This window comes from Lonchura striata, chromosome 3, assembly GCF_046129695.1.
Source record: "Lonchura striata isolate bLonStr1 chromosome 3, bLonStr1.mat, whole genome shotgun sequence".
Lineage (NCBI taxonomy): Eukaryota > Metazoa > Chordata > Aves > Passeriformes > Estrildidae > Lonchura > Lonchura striata.
This window is the reverse complement of record NC_134605.1, coordinates 27,096,195-27,116,620: the sequence shown is the minus strand read 5'-3', so window position 1 is coordinate 27,116,620 and position 20,426 is coordinate 27,096,195. Positions and strand designations below refer to the sequence as shown.

Below are 20,426 nucleotides of genomic sequence, written 5' to 3'. Positions count from 1 at the left end.
TTTCCAGTATATATATATATATTTATCTTAGTCAAGAATAAACTTACCAGAAAAAGGATTTTTGCCAATTATTAGCACATTTGGCAAAGACATCATGATCAACTGCTGCAAAGTCTCCTATAAAAGTTAATAAAGACATTATTTACATCATATGTACTGAATGAAAGCAAACATGAAATGCCAACAGCCATTAAAGAAAAATCAGTATTAATTAAACAGTTTTAATATTTTTCAGGACTTCAGGCATACAATTAATACAATACTTATTATTATTTTAATTCTAATTAAAAGAACTAACAAATATGAGTTACTTCTACAGAAGCTTTGTTTTACTGGTTTGCACAATCAGCTCACAGAGCAAAATCCTCTCACGGCAATGAGCTGGCTCAGAGATCATAAGCCAACGAGATCCCAAGTCTCAAAGTGCAGCAAAACCCTTTACATTTATTATGTTCATGTTTCCCTAACTTATTGATACATATTTGTTTTATTTGACCTAAGGTGCATTTCTACTGCAAGAAGTCTATTTCCTTTATTTCACGGTTTCTTTGGCCTCACCAAAATGTGGATGTGAAAATCCCAGGGGTTTTTGCTGCAGTGATACTGGGTCACCTGTGAATATAAGGGTACAAACCCCTGTCTGCACAATCACATGGAATTTTAGCTGACAAGTGGCACACATCAGACAGCAGCTCTGCCTATCTGTTCTTTGGATTCCATCAATGGAGCTCCTGTAATGGCTGTAATCGGGTCAAATCCCCAGTCTAGACAGAGCCTAATTCTCCTGAAGCAGAATAGTCTTTCTCCTCTTCCCAGATATTTATTCCCAGCAAATACCATACTATAGTCAAGGCTTTTTGTTTTTCCACAGTGACAGATCCATTACTATATAAAATGCTCCTACTCAAAAGCAACGTATTCCAGAAGAGCCCAAAGCTCTTACACATTGTAAGCAACAACCTAACACAAGTCCACTTGCTTTAGGTCAAATTGAAAAAAACCCCAATATTTCTTGAAAAACACCAGTAGAAATTACTAGCTACTGCTATGCTCAAAAGTTCCCACCAGTTAATATACAACATCAAAATTATATCTGATTTGATTAATAGTAGATGGCAAAATATATATTCCCTCTGGACATGCCTAAGACAAGTTATAAGGAGGGAGAAACCAGTTTTGGCCTCCTCCAATACCACAAAATTCAACCAGCTGTGACACCTGTACTTCTCAGACTGATAAAGACCATTTTCAAATAAAAATAAGACATGAAGTGCACCACAGGATGTTTTAAATCAATATAAAACAGATAAAATATAATTAATTTAATGAGTGTCAACAGCTACTATGAAAGGAAATCATGTAATTTTAGACTGACTTTTTGTTTGCTTTTGGGTTTTTTTTGGAAGTGGTTTTCGGTAGTATCTGAAATAATTCCATGTTGCTATCATAAAGGTAAACATGTACCAAAGCAGAGTATGAGCAGCAGTAACCAAAACATGTGTCCTGAATGGACACAATCATCTGTTTCCTCATAACACCTCTGCCTCGCCCCAGAGATGTCTGACACCTTTTCTGTCACTTAGTGTTAACCTCAGCACTCGGTTTGCTTGCACAAACTTTTACAGTTCACTAGCATTTATTTTACTGAAGATTTTCACCTCCTCAGTCAAATCTACTGTTAGTCATGGACACTCACTGGATTAAACCTCTCAAGCCCACCAAAAATTTAGAATCACTTGTCTTGAACTAACTGCTGAGAACAGCTCCAAGCTCTTACATTGCCAAGAAATGTACACACTTCAAATACTGGTTCAGGACCAGAACTGTAATTCCAGAGAATAACAAAGATGATACAGGAACAAAAAAAAAAAAAAAAAAAAAAAAACTAAACTAACATAACATCTTAATTTTGGATATTATATTCTACCAGTGCAGGTTTTTTAACAAGTGCATCCACAGCACTGATGAGATTTTTCACTAAACTGAGAGAAGGTTTTCCACAGATATTACAAAACCACATGGAACAAACCAGCATGAAGAGTTAGGTTAACACAGTGCTAAATATCCCAAATTCCCACATTCATCAGTGTGTGATTTCAACTCTCAGTAAAATCCTTTCTCAGTAAGTACAGTGACTGGTCTCCTGTCCCCTCCCTGGGATCCCAGGCATCCCCAGGGAACATCCCCAGGCCTGGCTGTACACTCAGCTTTCAGGGCACTCGGGTGTGAGGCTCCTGCCTCACCCCAGGCTAAGGGAGGCCTCTCAGTTTGATTCCAAGGCATCCATCAAGCCCCAGCTTTCCTGCCTTGGGGAATTTCACAGGTGACAGGAACTCAACTGACCCCTCTGTGAAACAGCCCATCCTTTAACACTTCAATTACCACAAAGCACAAACTTCCCTTCAGGCACTGTAGGGAGTGAATACCTACACATGCAAAAAACAATTTTAGTTTCCAAGAAGCTCTCCAGTTTGGAGAGTAAATACCTTCACTCCTGCTAGCAACACTAGCCCATCAATGTTTGCATGGTAACTAAAACCCTGAAAGACTGGGGAGGGGGAAAAAGTGTATAAAACAGTGTTCAATATAGCTTGGACCATTAAAGGCATGGTGACTGGCTTTACTGTTTCTTAAAAAAGAATAATTTTTTATTTAAAAAAGCTCTAACAATTTGTTTCTATCACAAAGGTTTGAAGCACCATCCACAGTCCTGAACCATCCAAAGGTACCTAGATGCTAGAAATTCTGCCTGGTCCTGGAGCACTTGGACTGGTGAATCCATGAGGCCAGTGCAAGATGGGGAATGCTTTGTGCTCCAAAAAAGATCAATCCTATCAGTGTTTGTTCCTTCTGTTGCACCAGTTGTGGAACACTAATGCCTGGTGGAAAATGACTTCCGTTAAGAAAAGGAAAAGCATATAGGCCTTAGCAGGCAGCACATAAATCCATGTGCAGGAGACGCCGAGGAGAGAAGGGCGGTGGGAAGCACACACTGTGTGTGGACACAGGAGGAGCAACAGACTTCAGCACAGGTTGGCCAGGAGGTGTGGGCAGGGAGAGGCAGAACAAAGGTTTTCTCCCAGGTCTGGGCTCTCCTGGCAGGACGGAGCAGGGGAGTGTGGAAGGGCACTAAAAGCCACACTAAAGGGACACTGGCGACAGCAGCAGTGCCCAGCTGTGGCATGTCCATGTGTAGAACACCCTATCCAGCTCAGCAGGCACAGGACCAGCTCCTACTAGTGCATCTAACTTCAGTGGCTCTTTCACAGTCCTGACTGAGATCCTCACTGCATTTACTACAAATTCCCAAATTCATTCTAAGCCCACTAGATTTCATCACGTTTTTCTAAGAAAAATTCTATTTTACAAGACTAAATGTCCATGTAATAATCTCTCTCACTGGCACAAACTTGCTTCAACTCAGAAAATACCAAGCAATAATACTTAATGCAGGAGTAATTGCACACACAGAGTATCTATTCTGTAAACAGGTCATTATTCATACAAAAGTGTGTCCACACCATCTTTATACCTGTAAACAGTGATAAGAAATTTGACCAGATATCTAAGCAATCATCCATACAATTATGTCTTTTTCATCTTACTCCTGTTACCCTTAAAGCCATAACTATAGAAGAAAATTTAGAAATAATTCCAAGCAAAACATAACAAAACAAACAATTACTGACCTGATAGTAAGTTTTTATTTGTTTCACCAAAATAGACAAATTTTGAATCCTTAATGATGCATCATTGTTTACTTTTTTGTTTATCCTCTGATTAGCAGATTTTGGATTGCTGAGAAAAAAAAAAAGAAAAAAGACTATATTAAACAGGCTGAACATTAATCTTTAAAGCTTTCTCTATAAAACAAATGGCATGTTAATGTGCCAGCACAGCCATTCCTTGTCTTGATAACCATGCCTTGTTTTTCCCTCCACAAATCAATAAGGAGCTGTGGAAGATAGAAAGAGCTTGAAATGTGTCTCTGATACAGCCAGCCAGCCTCACATTCTTGTTTGCTGTCAATGCAGCCTGAAACTGGGAGCACTCACCACAATTCCCAGGAAATGGGTCTGACAGGAAACTTTTTGTGGGTGTATGACGGTATTTTACTATGAACAAAATGTAAATTTTTAACTTTAAGAACGATGATGAATATGAAACATGTCGTGCTAACACACTCAACTGTTTTAAATGTATTTACAGATTGTTGGAATGTGACAACAAAGGGATTATTAATTGGAGTTTTTGTCCTGTACTATCATATGCTACCAGATTTTTCTCTGGTTTGTCTTGGCTTCAGGGAGGAAATCAATCACTTTTTCCTTCACAAAGCAGAAAGGATCAGAGGAAAGGCAGATGAGCCACTCTTTTTCAATACCTTGTAACACACAGAGGACAACACAACAACCATTCACTGGGATTTCTCATGGAAAACCATGCAGAATCAAAGCACACCCCCATAGCGCGCTGAAATGTTTAAAAGAATTCCTAAGGGATGACCAATGTGAAGTTTTTCACTTTTACAGATTCTTGATACAGCTGCACAATACAACTTTTGATATTTAATGGTATTATTCTACTGTATAATGATATTATTATTATCAGATGAATGAGAGCTGGCTGGGATGCTGCACTCAAAATCAAACTACCTATTTTTCCCTGTCAAACCAGGGCTCCCAGCAGGGATATGTGTCTGCTGGCTCTGGTTTTATTCAACATTGGCATTAATGATTTAAACAATAGAATACAGAATACACTTTCCGGAACAGCCACTGGCAAACTTTAGGAGAAAAAATCCAGAGAACAACCTTCAAAAAATACTATGGCAATGGAGAATGATCCTGGTAATGTGCAAAAGTAATGGAATTCAATAACTCACTCACAGGCAAAGGATTAGAGTCGGAATCAAATGCAGAAAGAGGAGTTATTTGCTATAAAACAAAAATGACCTGAATATTGTGGTATTGTGACTTATTCTGATGCAATTTATCCCTTTAATTGGTAGTTTCACATACTCTCTGTACAAAACTTACATATTTTTCATTTATAGGTAAGTTACCTACACAAACTATTTGCCTTCTACAGCTTGCTTAACTTTTAGCATATAAGATTTTTTAAGAAGATATATTAATGTCTTTTCTTCAGTTTATTACTATCAGCATTTCCTGGCTTATAAGTACAAATGGAAATAATAGAAAAATCACTGCTGGGAAAGGAAGTCAGGTCATATAAAAAATGCACCTCCAACAAAGACATTTTTAAAAGAAAAGCAGTAGGCACAGTATCTTTTTTTTCTGTATTTATTATTATAAATCTGTGAAAATTAGGACATGGGTAATTGCCTCATTCCTAAATGCTCATCACCATGTTCCTAAAAATATTATAAACAATTAAAATACATTTTAGAACATATTAGCCAAACCATGTGACTAAGATGTGACCTTGGGTTTATTAGTTCAGCCAACCAGTAGCTGTAAAAGCAACTAAATGGGCTAAAAATAATTATGCTTTGCAGATGCACAGAACTGGACTCCTTTCCACACTGAATTCATTCAAATTTGTTAAAATCAGAAGAGAAAATCCACAATAAATCCTGCTGACCTACAGAGATCAGCTGAAGTCTCCTATTTCTACATGCATATCTCCAAAAGGCCGATTTGAGCCCTTAATCGTTAATCTTAATGACCATGGGATTATCTCTGGGCTTTTTCATCATCTTCAGCAGCATTTCTACAGCCACACATTTCAGATGCCTCTCCCTTTAGAGCACTCAAAACAGGGTACAGGGGTTTCCTGGGTATTTGTCAGTTCTTATTTTAGCAGCAACACAAAATTAATGTGCAACCACAAGAACTCAAAGCACAAATGTCATAAAAGCTCAGGCTTTCCATTTTCTCATTTCCAAAACTGATTAGGATATTGAGACTGATCCTGGATGAACAAAAACTTGAACATTTGCATAGCACTGGATCTTCACGACACCACAGGATCAGCCCAGCCAGCAGTGAAGAGCTGCTTTAACAACTTCACCTCCCTCTACGACAAGCTTAGTGACCTGCTTAGTGCCAAAATGATTCATTCCTGTAGCTTAAAACAGAAAGTTGGGGAGCTTTTTGTTTTGGCTTGGCTTTTTGTTGTTGGCTTAAATTGCAGGAAGCAGTTTACTGAGATTGTGAATTTTTGCTGGGAAAACTTGGGTCGCCGACGTGCTCTGGAGCTGTATTTTTACCAATTGGAAAAACTCCACTGTCCAGTTTCAAGATGCTCTGCTAGTGCAAATGACCAGCAGTTCAAATCAGAATGTCAGCCTTGGGAAAACCTGGTGCACAGAAAAAAATTATTTTAGTAATTTTAAACTTTTCCAAAAGATTATGGCAAAGGGTTCAACAGAAATCCCAAACTCCAAGTTCCCTTAACATTTTTCAGTAGAACTTAAAAGTATGTAGTGGTAACAAGAAGTTTAACCCAATGCTTTTAAGGTTCAGTAAAAGCAAAGTAGTGAGATATCAGTACTACTCTTTACCAATAATTTTAAATTTAATTAAACACATACTCTCAATAACTCACTGTTGGTAGTACATTCCTTTTTCTGTTTTTTTGGTAATGAATGTCCTATTGGCTCATTATTCTTCAACCATGGGAGGTCAGTTGTCCTAGACACTCTCAATTAGTACATGTTAGCCATGACTAGGATGAGTGACTTGGACAAAAAAATTGTTTCCTATGCTTCCCAGAGTGCAATCCTGCTCTCAGCACCTTCCAGTGCAAACAGGACTTCACCTCTGTGCTACAGTAATTGAGATCCTTCTAACCACATTATATCATTAAATGATTATAAACACACACTCTTTATAAGCTACCCACTAAAATGACTCTGTGCTGAAAAGTAAACGTTGAAAGCTGAGGGATTCTTCCAGCAAGCAGACTCTGTGCTGGTGTTTAGCAGAGCTCCCTAATCTTCAGTCACTGATTTATTTCTACCTTTCAGATTGTGTTAGAACTGTCAGGTTTGTGTATGGAACAGCCAAGCACAGACCTGACAGATCCCTCCGCACACCAGTGTTATGAAAGGACCATGATTAGGTCCTTGAACAGGAGATTCCTGATTTAAAAAAAAACAACTAAACCTACCTTCACTTCCAATATTGATAACCAGGTCTCATTTTCTCAAAGACTCCAACCTCAACACTCAACGGTCTCCTTAATCCACTAAACAGCACTTTAAGTATTATTTAGTCAATATAGTTCATCATCTTAAGTATTGATATCTTAATTTGTCCCTCTCAAAGAGGAAATAATATAGCAGGATGCTGGCTGTATATTTCCACTTTATGTTGTTTGTAGAACTGCATTTTTTCAGGCTGGTCCAAGTCATGGCACACTAATGGCATTTTTTACTAAGCATGAAGTCCAATGTGCAACTATTTTTCATATAGAAAGATAAAATTCTAAACATGAATGGCCAGAACCTTCTAAGATTATCTTTAAACTCATTTACAGTTCTTGAAAACTAACTTATTAAAGATTTTAATGAAGCACTTGTACCCGTAAGTTAAACTGTTGAATTTCTATGACCATATTATGATGGTCAGAGAAATGATTATATTTATGGTCATAGAAATGATTATATTTTTATTAATGCAAACCAATTCTGTTTATTACAATACATTAGATCCAATGACACTGAAATACACTGGATGATCCTGGAAATACAGGATGCAAATGAAATAATTTTGAAGACAAAAAGATCTCCTTTTCCAGTTTAAGACACAGCTTTAAAAAGCAGCTTTTTAAAACCATCAGATTCTGGTGGCTACTATAAACATTTTTAAGGCCATCTATGCTCTGAGCTGCTCCTTTTATGAGGTGGGGATACTGAGCTGCTTCAGTGGCAAACAGCCCAGCAAAATAGGGCAAATCTGCCTAGAAGTCGATAGGAAGCAGAGCGGTAAAAGATACCCTTAAGCAATTTTACATTTAAGAGCAACCTACTTATGACAAGATACATTAATTTCAATAGCAATAAACCAGACAGGAGCATCTATCCCAATAATGCATTAGTTTAAAACTCTTGATTACAGAGGGAACTTCAGTGATTTTCAAATACTACCAGTGTAATGAATCACAGATTGAGACTTCATATAATCAGGGATTATGTGTCTTTAATTTTTCATTGACCAAAATCTATCAGAAATGGGAATATGATAGCTTAATGGCCTCATGCTTAAATCTATACAGACTGCAAACCAGTTGTGTCCTCCCTTGCCATCTGTTCCTTGATGGTACTTAATGATTAAGTCTGGTATCATAACGCACCCTAATTTGAAATATACCATTGTTTGAACGTATTTGGTGAGTTCAGTGAAATGCTACCCTGTGGTTTAGCTTACAGCAACACAGCATTCACTTGTACAAATAAACTGTATCAGGCATGCAGCATTTATTTTCTGCAAAGTCCTTTTAATGGGAATGCTGAGGTTCCCTCTTGCTATCTGTCAAATATTTCAGTAATTACTGATAACAGAATTTTAGGATAGACTTCAACTAATAAAGCAGCATCTTCATTATTTTCCACTGGCACAAAAATAATAAGCGTGCTCACAACGTGTTTTACAAAGAGACTTAATACAGCAGTGCCCTTTTACTGACAAAACAATAAAAAAGTTAAAAAAAAAAAACACCTGGGGCTTTCACTGTAGGATAATTGATAATCTTCAAATTGCTTAACATTTTACGATCTAACTTTTAGTTGTAAAACACTATATTTCTATCCTTGAGACGATACTGCTTGAGCAGCAACCAATGAAGTGTTGAAATGGTAATTTGCCCAAACACCTGAAGATACCTCAAACACTGAGATACACTTTGCCACAAAATCAGTATTAATACCTCAATTTAAGGACACTCTACTAACTGCAAGGACTGACTGTGTGTGCCAGAAGTTCAACAGCTGTATCCAACGTTTTCTGCCTCATGATCATGCGAGCTTTAGGAAGTAGGCCTAACATCAAAAATCTTTTGGCCTTTGCACAAAACCCCACTTCCTAGGATTATGTCCAACATCATAAACTGTTAGGAGGCTGAAGCCCTATGCCTACTTAAAAATAAAAAACAACCAAACCACGACCAACTGGCCTAACCCAAACAGAGTGGCTGGTGGGATCACAGGGAGCACTGCCAAGAACATATCTGTGCATACTGAGCATATGCAGACAGCTTCCCTCTGTCAGCCTCAGCTCAGCATCTGAGCAGCTCAACTGCTCCCAGGGCAGCTGCCCAGTACCTCAGCAGCCTGGCTGGTACTCCCAGCACAGGAGCTGCTCGGTTCCTCAGGGCTGCAGGGTGCTGGAAGAGCTGTAGCTGTGTCCTGCCCAGTAATCCTGTGTCTCCCTGCTCCAGGGATGGGGACCTCCTGCACCTCACAACTGCTGCGTGATGCCCCTGCAGTGGCAGCATCAGTGTGAAGAGACATCCCCTCACACCCTACACTCACAGATTTACATGGGAATGTGCCAACAGCCAGGCTAAACTACAGCACATCCAATAGGTCTGCTGACTGAGCTTTACTTTCTTCCTCCCACATCCAGAACAGCCCGGATTTATTTTTGTTCTATTTTCCATAATTGCAGTAAAGAAGATGTATGCAGGTGAGTAAAATGTGTGAGAAAACAAGAAAGGAAGTAGAACAGTTCACCTGTTTGACTAAACACATCTGTGACTAAGCAAAGTCTTGTGGAAAAGACCAAAACCTTGGATCCTAAGTTCCAAGTTTATAAAGCAACCAGTCTTTATCATCAAATATTACGAAATAACTAAATAGCCTTTATCATCAAATAAACTAAACTAACTAAACTAAACTAAGCAAATAGTCTTTATCATTGAACAGTATGAAATAACTTTACTACTATTGTTTTGCCTTGACCTTGACTATTCTTTTCCTAACACACTAAAAGGTAATAAGTAAAAAAAAATAAAGCTTTCTGCCAAAAACTGAACCTAGTGAGTCACTGTTGACTGAACCAAGTAACCTGGGTGAGCTCGCCACAACAAATCCATGAATGTGGAGCAGCCTCTGCTTCACAGCTGGCAAAAGATAATCTGGCTGCCACCAAATTAACTAGTGTCAAGGAAAATCTACAGGATTCAGAGCAGCAGAAAACACGTAACACACAAAAGAAACACACCTAGGTATTAAAAATTTGACAATTCTTAGAAGAAACATCATCAAAATTTTTTTATTGAGGAAAAACATATGAGAACCAGAAAGTCTGATGAATACACTCTATCCCACAAATCTAAGTATCTTTCAAGACATATCTTGTTGGTTTGCTTGGTTGGTTTTGAAGGGTTTTTTTAACTACAGAAGGTTTAGCAGGAAATATAATTTGAAAAGGGAGAACTAAACTGCTATAGTACTTGCACCACACAATTTTCCAAACTAAACTAAACCCAAACCACTTGCACCACACAATTTTCCAAATTAAATTAAACCCAAAAGGTGCCCAAGGATTCAAGAGCATACAGGCCAAAGGTCAGGAAGGCAACAACATGGACATGCCACAGAAGCAAAATACTGAGGATCATGAAGTCTGAAGTTTTGACTTCTACTTCAAGCACTGTGTGTTATTTTCCCTCTCAGAGACAAATTTCCCAAAATTAAATGAGTCCAAATGTTCAAGACCTGTTCAGTTCAGTATCAATTAACAGAGCAGTTGAGAACTACTTGACTTTGTGATTAACACCTCAAAGCAAGTGACCACGGGAATGCTGCAAACGTAATCCTGTGACAAGGGTAACACCAGCTTCACACACAAGCACTGCCAGATCTGCACCACAAGATGCAGCCTGACTTGGCACCAAACATCCCAGGGCATTGCAGTCATGAAATGTTTTAGTACACCTTGGAAGGATCATTCTGCACACATGAAGGTCTGGAAGAAACATCAAGTTGTAAAAGAAGCAGAATAGGGCCAGAAAGTTGTCATTGCTGCCAGGAAGCAGCAAGCAGTACAGAACAGAAGACAATGAACACTTATTGTCCTGAGCAAACGACATTTGTGAAGCTAACAATTTTCAAGAAATTTAAAATATTAATACATGCAAAAAATACTATGTAGGATTTAAAAGCAATACACATTTATGCAGTCTTCTTTATTTAGCTGAAAAAAAAAAAACTTTTAAGAGGAGTTTGTAAGGGCAAGTGTTTTTTTCTTCTACCCTAACTAACAGCACCACAGTGGTATGTACTTTGCTTTATTTTATAATCACAGACCTACCAAAAATTGTTTCTCCTTTGAAAGACTTGGAAAAATGTTCACTCATTTTACTCTTGACTTTAAACTTGGCTGAAGCTACAAATTGTCAAAAAAATTAGTTCTCACTTCAGAGTCACAAATTGTCTGACCAAAGGTAAACACCTCAGTACTCAGCATTAACAGCTAAAGGAAATACTGATGACACCAAAGCTATACAAATATTGCAGTTTTAGTGTCTGGAAAGGTCTTCAGTTGTAAAAGTAGCACCACATAGATTTCCAAAATACCTTTGGTTGGAACACCATGACTGTAGAAAACTTCCTTTCTTATGAAGGGAAATAAATCCTCTAAGTAAATTATTAATAATAAAATACATATTTTCATCGTTCTCTATACCCATTGTTAGACTAGTGACAATGTGACATTTGCCTGCATTCTCTCATACATCTCCCAGTATCTGTATTCTGGTTTTGCCCAGCACACACAATACTCCAAATATACAGCAGTGTATTCCCAAGCTACCAGGAAATTCCAGCAGACACTTTTTGTTCAGTGGGTTATTTAAGAAAAACAAAGATACTACACAGACAAAAATGAGAGCAAATATTTCCCTGAAGCTTAAACCAAGATAAAATTCTGTAATAAACCTAAATTGACTGTCTTCTGTTACTATAGGAAACAAAGCAATTATTGGAGTGTCTCTAAATGTGCAACACAAAGGTTCACTGTTGGGTTGTATTTTTAAATTAGTTTTTCCCCAATGCTTTGCTCCTATTTCCATATTTGCTAAAATGGTTCTGCCCTCTCCTACCTCCTCCCATCCTCCTGTCAGTCTTCTCCTTCCTCAACCCCTTACACTGTAATCCTGCTCAGTCATTCCTGTGACTCCACCCTGGGCCTGTCTGTCACTTGGCAGCATCACCCTTCTATCCAGAAAGTTCTGGACGTTGAGTGATAGGCTGGTTGCCAGGGTCCCCATCTACTTCCCCCCCTCCCCACTGATGGTCCCACATGTCTGTTTCCCTTACCTACACACCCCCTTGTACTCCCATTGGCCCATTCTGGGGCATTCCCCCAGTTACCACCCCTTCCTATAAGGCTGTGTAAGAGCCTCTTTGGTGCTCTTGTAGGCCGTTGTCCCTTCAACATAGGTGGCTCCTCGGAGCTCCCCAATAGTTGGATTTATAACCCTTGCAAGAGATGACTCCATGCTTTTGTTTTCACCACCCAAAGTCTTCCTGGGGTTCTGGGGTTCTGAACCCAAAGCCACTGTCCCGACCTACAGAAGACTGGGAAGGTGGCCAGTGCTGTCCAAGGTGTCCACCTCAGCCGGGCAAGCCTTTCTCAATGGGACAGACACTGTGGCAGTTCACTCAATGGCCAGGATTATGATAGACACCATTTATGAGTTCATCCCTTGCAATTTCCCATCCCAAAATACAACATCAGACAATTTTTGCTTGGGTCAAGCAGCAGCCTTGCTTCAACTCAATGCCCTGGCATCAATTAATCCCATTAAACAAAAGGGAGGCATTTTGCAAACAGTGCTCAACAACAACAGCCTCTGGAGCATCTTCAGGATAAAGACTGGACTCTAAAACAAAAGCACACAAACACAGACACAGTTATTCCCAAATATTTTTCCGCCACTGAAGTCATGTGCTCTAACAAAGCAGCATTTTGGAAAAAAGTCTTGATCCCTAAATAATTACTACGTAGGGAAAAGTGGTGCATTATGAAAGACAAGGAAGGTAACAAATTGCTATTCAGCTTAGAGAAAAAAGAGGAGGAAATAAAAATAAGAACATATGAATGAACACAGAACTCAGAAGTCCCTTCTTAACAGAAGCAAGAAATGAGGAGAATCTAGAATTAAATCTCAAATTTGGCGTAAGATAAGATGAGCTTGATTTAGCACCCGAATTCAGTTAAAAAGATTAGTTTTCAAAATAAAGATCAGAGCACAGCAACACTTTGTAAAGATTTGTGGTAGAGAGATCCCCAGAGCAGCCATGAAACCTGAAGCAGTACAGTCTTGCCACTGAAGGGTACAAGCTGATCAGCCAGGTGTCTGTAGCTAACTTAAAACTCTGGATTTTACTGTTGCTGTTATTCTCATGGAGTGCTTTGAAACAGCATGTAGAATGTGAAATACAAAACTCTCTGAAAAAGAAATTGCAAAGCCATAGTGAATGTGTGTTCTTTACTTGACAGAGTGCTTTCAATGCTGAGACAAGTTACTTTCATATTACACCTAAGATGGCTATTTATGGAACAGATTGACAGGCTTAACAGAATTCTCTGTATGTATTAAAAAATAAGTTTTTAATTCATTTTTTATTCCCTGGTCCAAGGTATGAGCCTAGAGTAAGGATGGGGTTCAGTAGCAGGCTGCCAAAAAAAAAAAAAAGATGACAGAGTCAAAGAAAGATAACCAAGATAGCACATGAAGGAGAGAAGAAAGAAGTGGATGTGTACGTGTAAAGGAAAATTATATGATTTAATTCCTAATCTTCAGCATTTCACACAGAACAATAGCAAACTACAGACTAGCTTCCTGCTCAGAAATAAATCAGGGTAGCCAGGATGAAAGAAAGTGGACATCAGCTGTGGAAAAGAGTACAAAAGTATAACAAAAACTAGTAAAACAGAGACAAGCCAAGATCAAGCACTTCAAGCATTCCATGTTCAACCCATGCATTTTTCCCCTCAATCTATCAAAAACCTAAGCACCTCACAAGTGCAGGTATCAGCCTGTGCCCACCTCACCTGCCTAATTCAGAGCTCACTGCAGGCTGATGGTCCCATCTAAAATTATTCATCATTACACAAAGAACTACATTTTCCTCTTCTCTAATCAAAAAGGTTTCATTTCAACAGTCCTGGTGCACATTATGCTGGACCACTTATTAAAGAATTTGCTTCTGTACAAAAAAAAGTGACTGTTACAAATTCAGCTTTCCTGAAGAAAAATCTCAGTCCTGCTGCTGTGGAATGACTCTTGGGAGCAACAACTCTCACAAAGTCCAAGTGACACCTTGCACCTGTGGAAAACCTGACAGAGCACATCTGGGAAATGTGAATCTACACCATGAAGTGATAAAGGTATGGACTTAATAGTATCTGACCTTTTCCTAAAACACATGTTCCTACTTCTGCTGCCAAAGTCACCGATTTAGTTTTCCTCAAAACTCTTTTCCATTTCCCCACCCAGCCAGGGCCTGGCTGAAGCTGCCTCTCCCTCCTTGGTCTTTCCAAGAAGGAGTTAATTGGATTGAGTGGCTGTTGCTGCACTCTCTCACAGAGCCCGGCAGCTGGCTCTAGCACTGGAGACCTGAGTCCAGTTTTCAGGGGAAGATACAGGCAAGCCAGAAATATGGGCTGGCAAGCTGAACTGCTCAGAAAAAAGCACACAACTGAAGGCTGAGAGCTCAGAACAGGAGCCAAGGAAGCTGTCCACATTCTAGGCACACACCACCAGTGTGGTGGGAGGAAACAGGCAGCCAGTCCACCTGGAAAATCTGGTGGTGTGAAAAGCCTGCAAGTGGATTCAGCCAGTGAAAAACAGTGGGAGAGTGGTAAAAGGGGAAAAATCCAGGAGAAGAATAAAAGACTTCATCCTTGAAGTAGTTTTCAGCATGTCTGGATGCAAAGAATGATATGGAAAGTATCACTTAATTTATGTAATTAAGACCAAAGTTATAAAAGGCACACTGAGATGAAAGCAGCCAGGTTTTCCAGACAGTGGATTAAGTTAACTCAGTTCCAGAGTTTGGTTCTGTACATTACCAACTCTGCACACAGTCTGGGTCCAATATTTCCTTTAAACCAGACTTATTACCACAAATACAAAGCACAGTAAAATAAAACAATTAAAGCTAAAATACCGTTTCAAGTCTTTGTTGCTTGACCAAATATTAATGGTGGTGGTAAATGTAATGAAAGCCCTAATCTTGTAACTACTTGCAGCTGTCTCTTTTTATTCAAAGGAACCAGCAAGACTCTTGTCAGTTTGGGAACCACAACTCATACTAAAAGACTTTCATCGTTTCTTACCCAATCCTATTGGAATTCAGTTAACAAGTCTCAGAGAACAAGGCCTATCAAAAATGGAAAAAAGTATCACACAGAGAATGGGTGTTTCTGTAAAAATACTGCAGTTTTTTTTTATCAGAGGAGTTTATAAATGGTACAGTGCTAAGACTATTTAAAAAAACTGAGGCAATGTTAATCAAGCTCTGGAAAAATATCTCCAGCACAACTGAGTATTATTTTACTGCAATTGTAATTGGATGTGCAACAGGTGACTAATCCATTGAATGATACTAGTTCACTGATTTCAGTACCATACACAACAGATTCTGCTCAATCCTATGAGCACTTTATAAATATAATGCTATAAGCAATCTGATACAGAGGTGCAGTGAAGGTATGAAGCATTCCTGGCATGTTCCTCCACCTCCCTGCCATGGCAGAACACCATGCAGTGATCTCTTGTGCTCTGATTTATTTCCAAGAAGCATGACCCCTTTTTTGTATCAAACAGCACAAAGATAAAGGCTCAGATTTAGAAAGACAGATGGGTTTCTATCCACAAGTATCAGATACTGACTGATCCCAGCAGAAGGTAAGTAACCAGATACTTCTGAAGAATAGGACCTAAATTTAAACAGGAAATTAGAGACATTCTCTCAAGTTAGGAGCTAATATTATAAATACTGGGACTCTCCTTAATTAAAAATAAAATTTAAAAAATAATATCAATTGCCCTGTAGCATTTCCAGCAAGGAAGAGCCCTTCAGATGTAACTGGTCACTGAACAGAATCTGGGCAATTTTTCACATGTCCCAAAACATCCAGAGGTAAAAAGCATACAAGGAATGTAATGAATTCTCTCATGGATGAGGTACTTATAAACTCACTGCTGATAAATCCCAGCACCATCAGCATCCTGCAACTATTCCAATGCTGACACCTCTCTTCCCTGTCTGAATTATTACAATTGTTGAAAATAAAGTTCATCCAGACAAGAACAAGGATAAACGAACGCTGGACTCTCACTTGCAGATGATGGAGGGCAGGATTAACTCTTTTCTAATTGAACAAAAAACTTTCTCTAATTAACAAAGCCACTTTTTTTTTTTTTTTTGACTGTGTAACTGTTTACAAACCATGCCTAATTCAATATCAACACTCACTTTAATGGTCACAGAATCTGTTTTTTCAACATTTGGCAAGAAAAAAGTAAGTATTAAAGTATATGTGCAGCAGGACCCAGCACCTTTAACAACCCCCACTACCATAGCTCCTAACCACAGACCTCTAGTTCTCAAGTGAAGTCACTGAGCTTTAAAAAAACCTCCAAACCAAACAATCAAAAAAATTTCCCCAAGCCCAACATTCTGAAGAAAAACAGCCTTATTTTGAAGTCACATGATACAAATTTTTCTGCCACATTTCCTCAATATATGGTAGTAAAGAATAAAAGGAAAATAGAAGAGAAATGAAAATGGAAAACAGTGTTAATAATCTGTATTGATGATTAGTTAGAGCTGCATCTTGGAAGTGGTTTTGCAAATGAAGACACTTGCTTAATAGGTGGATATTCAAAAGGAACAGGACTAAAAGTTAACACAGGTTTCCACAGTGACTTCACCACAGACAGGACCACACTGCAAAACATGAAACAATTTTTCCCCTATTCAATCCTGGCACAAAACCCAAAACAAACTGAACTTTCCCAAAATATGAACAGAGTTCTAAGAGGCAATTCTAAGCAGTAACCAGCCATGATACATCTCGGCTCCCAAAAAGACCTCCCAGTGTAGTGACATATTTCTAAAATTAACTTTATTTGTACATCAGTGTCTTTTCACACACCTTCAGTTTGAGGGAGTTTTTACGGTTCTGAATACCAAACTAATATTTTTTAAAATTTACATCTCCACTGTGTATTTTTTACACATACATACCCAATGCTTCCTAAGTACAGTAATCATGGCATGGGGTCAAGGATACACAAAGTCACAGCCAAATTCAACAGACAGTGCCTTAGGCATGGGAATGTTCCTTCTCCACAGCTTTCCATTTTATATACATGCAACAATTTATACTGAGTATTAAAAAACTGACTGAAAAAAGTTTAGGACTATATTCTTCAAAATCACCTTGTTCCAGTGATAAATTTGCCTTCCAGCTGTCAAACTTTTTTATCCCATAGAAGCTCTACATGTCAAATGCATGGCCACAGCTGACAATCTACTTACTTTATGTAATCCAAGAGAAAAAGAAAGAAGTCATAAAATAAAAATACTATTATTCAGTGAAATGCATCACTTAAAATTCTTGGTAAACTGTGCCAGAATCCACTCAGAATTTACTTTTTTTTTTCCAAAAAGTTCCATTCCACTGAGTTTTCCATGTTTTTCAACAATATTAGAAGTGAATACTTGGGAGTCTTAGTTGTGCAGAAGTAGGTGACAAATACTGGTTTCAAAAGGCTGTGAACTCACACTTAAATGTAATAAAATGTTGCTCTTTTGACACAGATTAGTTACACAAGCTGAACACCAAGGGTAGTAACTTTTAAAGCACTAAATATGAATAAAAGGTATAAACAGAGCAAGAGGATGCCCATCCCTGAGCACTGTTCCTGAGGAACAGCTGCTAACACAAGCTACTAACACACTGATGGATGTACCCAGCCGGCCACAAGCCCAAAGCTTTTCATACCTATACAGAAAATGGATGTATTTCTCTGCAATGACTCAAAATATTTAAAAAAAAAAAAAAAGGTATGCAGAAATTTTTGCACTAGTAACACTTTTATGATTATATCACTAGACACCTGACAAGTGTTACTCTCCGGCATGACAGTAGTGGGCAACATTCCAGTCAAAATTATGATTAACAGAAAGCCACTGTAAAGGATTTTTTCTGACAACCAGATTTTTCAACAGTTTATAACCCCATGTAAAAACATTTCTTCTGTTTGCTATAGCCAGAAAACTTTCTACAGTCACAATTAAAGCATTAGCTTTACTGCTCAAGTGCTAGCTACTCTAATTAGAAGTATGGAAAATGAAGAGGAAGGAGTTTAAGGGCAATCCTTTTGCTCAGTGAACAACCCTGTGTGAGCTGCATGCCATCCTTAAATTGCATGTCACGTGCACCAAGATATGGATTAGAACCTTATTAGCCAAGCAAATTTATTCAAAATTTTCTTTATGAGCATGACTTACAGCAGGATGAACCTTTATTACGCCTGTCAGTGGAAATCTGGGGAACTATTTACAGTCATCCTATTTTCTAGTAAGTTCTATAATGATGATTCAGCCTGTATAACACTATACATCCTGCAAATACACTGCTCGGACATTTATCTTTGCAGAGTCGAGACCTGCCAGGATCTCAAGACTCCTCTTAACTCACCACATGACTGTGTCACAACCAAATGAAAGTAATTTACGAAGGTCAATAAAAGGAGAGGGGGAAAAGGATTTTTCATAAGGCAGCACATAAATACAAGAGAAACAGACCAGCAAAAAATTATCCCAAGGCAGCGCTTGCCCACACTCACATTTGCAGCATGACTTCGTTCAGATACACTCCATCCACCAGCGCCACATATTCCTCCAGGTTGGTCCCATTTCCTCCAGCCAGCGGTCCAAATGTCTTCACCTGGAACAGAACCAGCAGCAGCACCATGACACCAAGTCCACCTTGCTCCCCTGCCACAAGGCTCTTCTCAAACAATGAGCAAATAAAACCAGGAATGCGTGAGGGGAAAATCAACACTTACCCAGGTGACAAGAGGGCTCGACATGAACTGCTCCAGAATGGGTGTGAAGATCTCGTTCTCCATTTTACAAAAAAATGGTTAACATCAATGCAGCTCCTCTGATGGAAAAAATAAAGATAAGTCCTTCACTGCAGCAATTCTCTGGAATGCTCCAAGTATTCAGCTGGAGTGAGCAAACCCCATTTTTACCAAGCGATGCAACACCAACAAAAGTCAGTGCACTGGCAAGCGGGATTTATCTTCTTCTTTCAAGGAAAAAAGCATTCGAAAGTCCATCTACGCGCATTTCAGCCTTTCCATTGATGCCTCTCCCTTCCTACACAGCGAAGAGGTGGAAGGAAGGAAGGAAAGAAAAGAGGGAGGCTGCCCAACTACTGGGATTCTGCATCAGACAAAAAAAAAAAAAAAAAAAAAAGAAAGGAAGGAAAAATCTGCTTCAACAGCAGCAGTGTCTCAGAAAGGAAGGAGAAATTCCAGCGAAACTCCGCAAGCTCATCCTGCCCCTTCCCCACAAAAAAAGCCGCAAGCCGGGCGAGGGGAGCAGCGAGGACAGCGACCCCCGCCCCTCTCGCAGCCAAGCCCCCCGGGCTGCGGCTGCACCAGAGCCCCGCTGCCCCTCCGCAATGGCACCGACAGGCAACCGGCCCCCGGAGGGATCGGAGGCTATTTTAGATCAGTTCCCTTTTCTATCCCTTCCCTTTTCCACTGAACTACGACGCCAGAGAGCGGCAGGACCGGCACACGCCGCCCGGCCCCGCAGCCTCGCCCTTCCCCCGCGCTAGCCGCTCCCCTCAGGCTCCGCTCTCCCCTCGCCAATGCCGGAGCGCCCCCGACCCCTCCCCAGCTGTTCTCCTGCCGCTCCACCTCCGCTTCCGCGGCACCAGCTCCGCTCCCCACCCCCGTCCTCCCAAACTGCGGGGCCACCTCGCCTCAGCCAGCGCGGCCGCGCCGCATCGCTCGCCTCGTCCTCCTTCCCTCCCTGCCTGCCTCCCGCTCTCTCCTCCCGGCCGGCGGCTCCAGCGTGCGGATCCCTCCGCCCGGAATCCCTCCGCCGCCGCTCGGGGATGGCGGCGCGATTGGAAAGGGGCGGGGCCGCTGCGAAACCGCTGCAGGACTCGCGCCCGGCGCGCGCGCGCGCTGCGGCTGCGGGCACCGCGCAGTCTTCGGTGTGAAGGGGGAGCGAGCCTCGTCCCTTCCCCGGTCTGGACTAAAGGTGCCCCTGAGGGATGATAATGATCTTCCAGTTCCCCTTTTGGGGGAAACAGAGGTGCCCGTGAGGGGAAAACTCAACGCGAGAGGGATATTCTCCATTTCCCTTAGGAAAATAAAGGTGCCCGTGAGGCAAAAAGTGTAGGAGGGAAAGA

The 20,426-nt window shown here is 40.0% G+C and overlaps 1 protein-coding gene across 15 annotated transcripts in view; it reads right to left on the bottom strand.

Annotated features, from left to right (window-relative positions):
* Window positions 1–20,145, bottom strand: part of CCDC88A (coiled-coil and HOOK domain protein 88A) — a 68,207-nt gene extending 48,062 nt beyond the window's left edge. For 4 of the 15 annotated variants that reach the window (XM_021537699.3, XM_021537701.3, XM_021537702.3 and 1 more), the window contains exons 1-5: window positions 19,987–20,135; window positions 19,063–19,444; window positions 18,841–18,941; window positions 3,690–3,798; window positions 48–117 (exon numbers count right to left, since the gene is read on the bottom strand). In XM_021537699.3, the coding sequence (XP_021393374.1) occupies window positions 48–117; window positions 3,690–3,798; window positions 18,841–18,941; window positions 19,063–19,125 (343 nt within the window). In that variant the 5' untranslated portion in view covers window positions 19,126–19,444; window positions 19,987–20,135. Of the gene's footprint in view, window positions 1–47; window positions 118–3,689; window positions 3,799–18,840; window positions 18,942–19,062; window positions 19,445–19,986 lie in introns of all 15 variants that reach the window. The other 11 variants (XM_021537693.3, XM_021537698.3, XM_021537700.3 and 8 more) reach the window with 8 other exon arrangements.
* Between the last annotated feature and the right edge of the window lie 281 nt (window positions 20,146–20,426).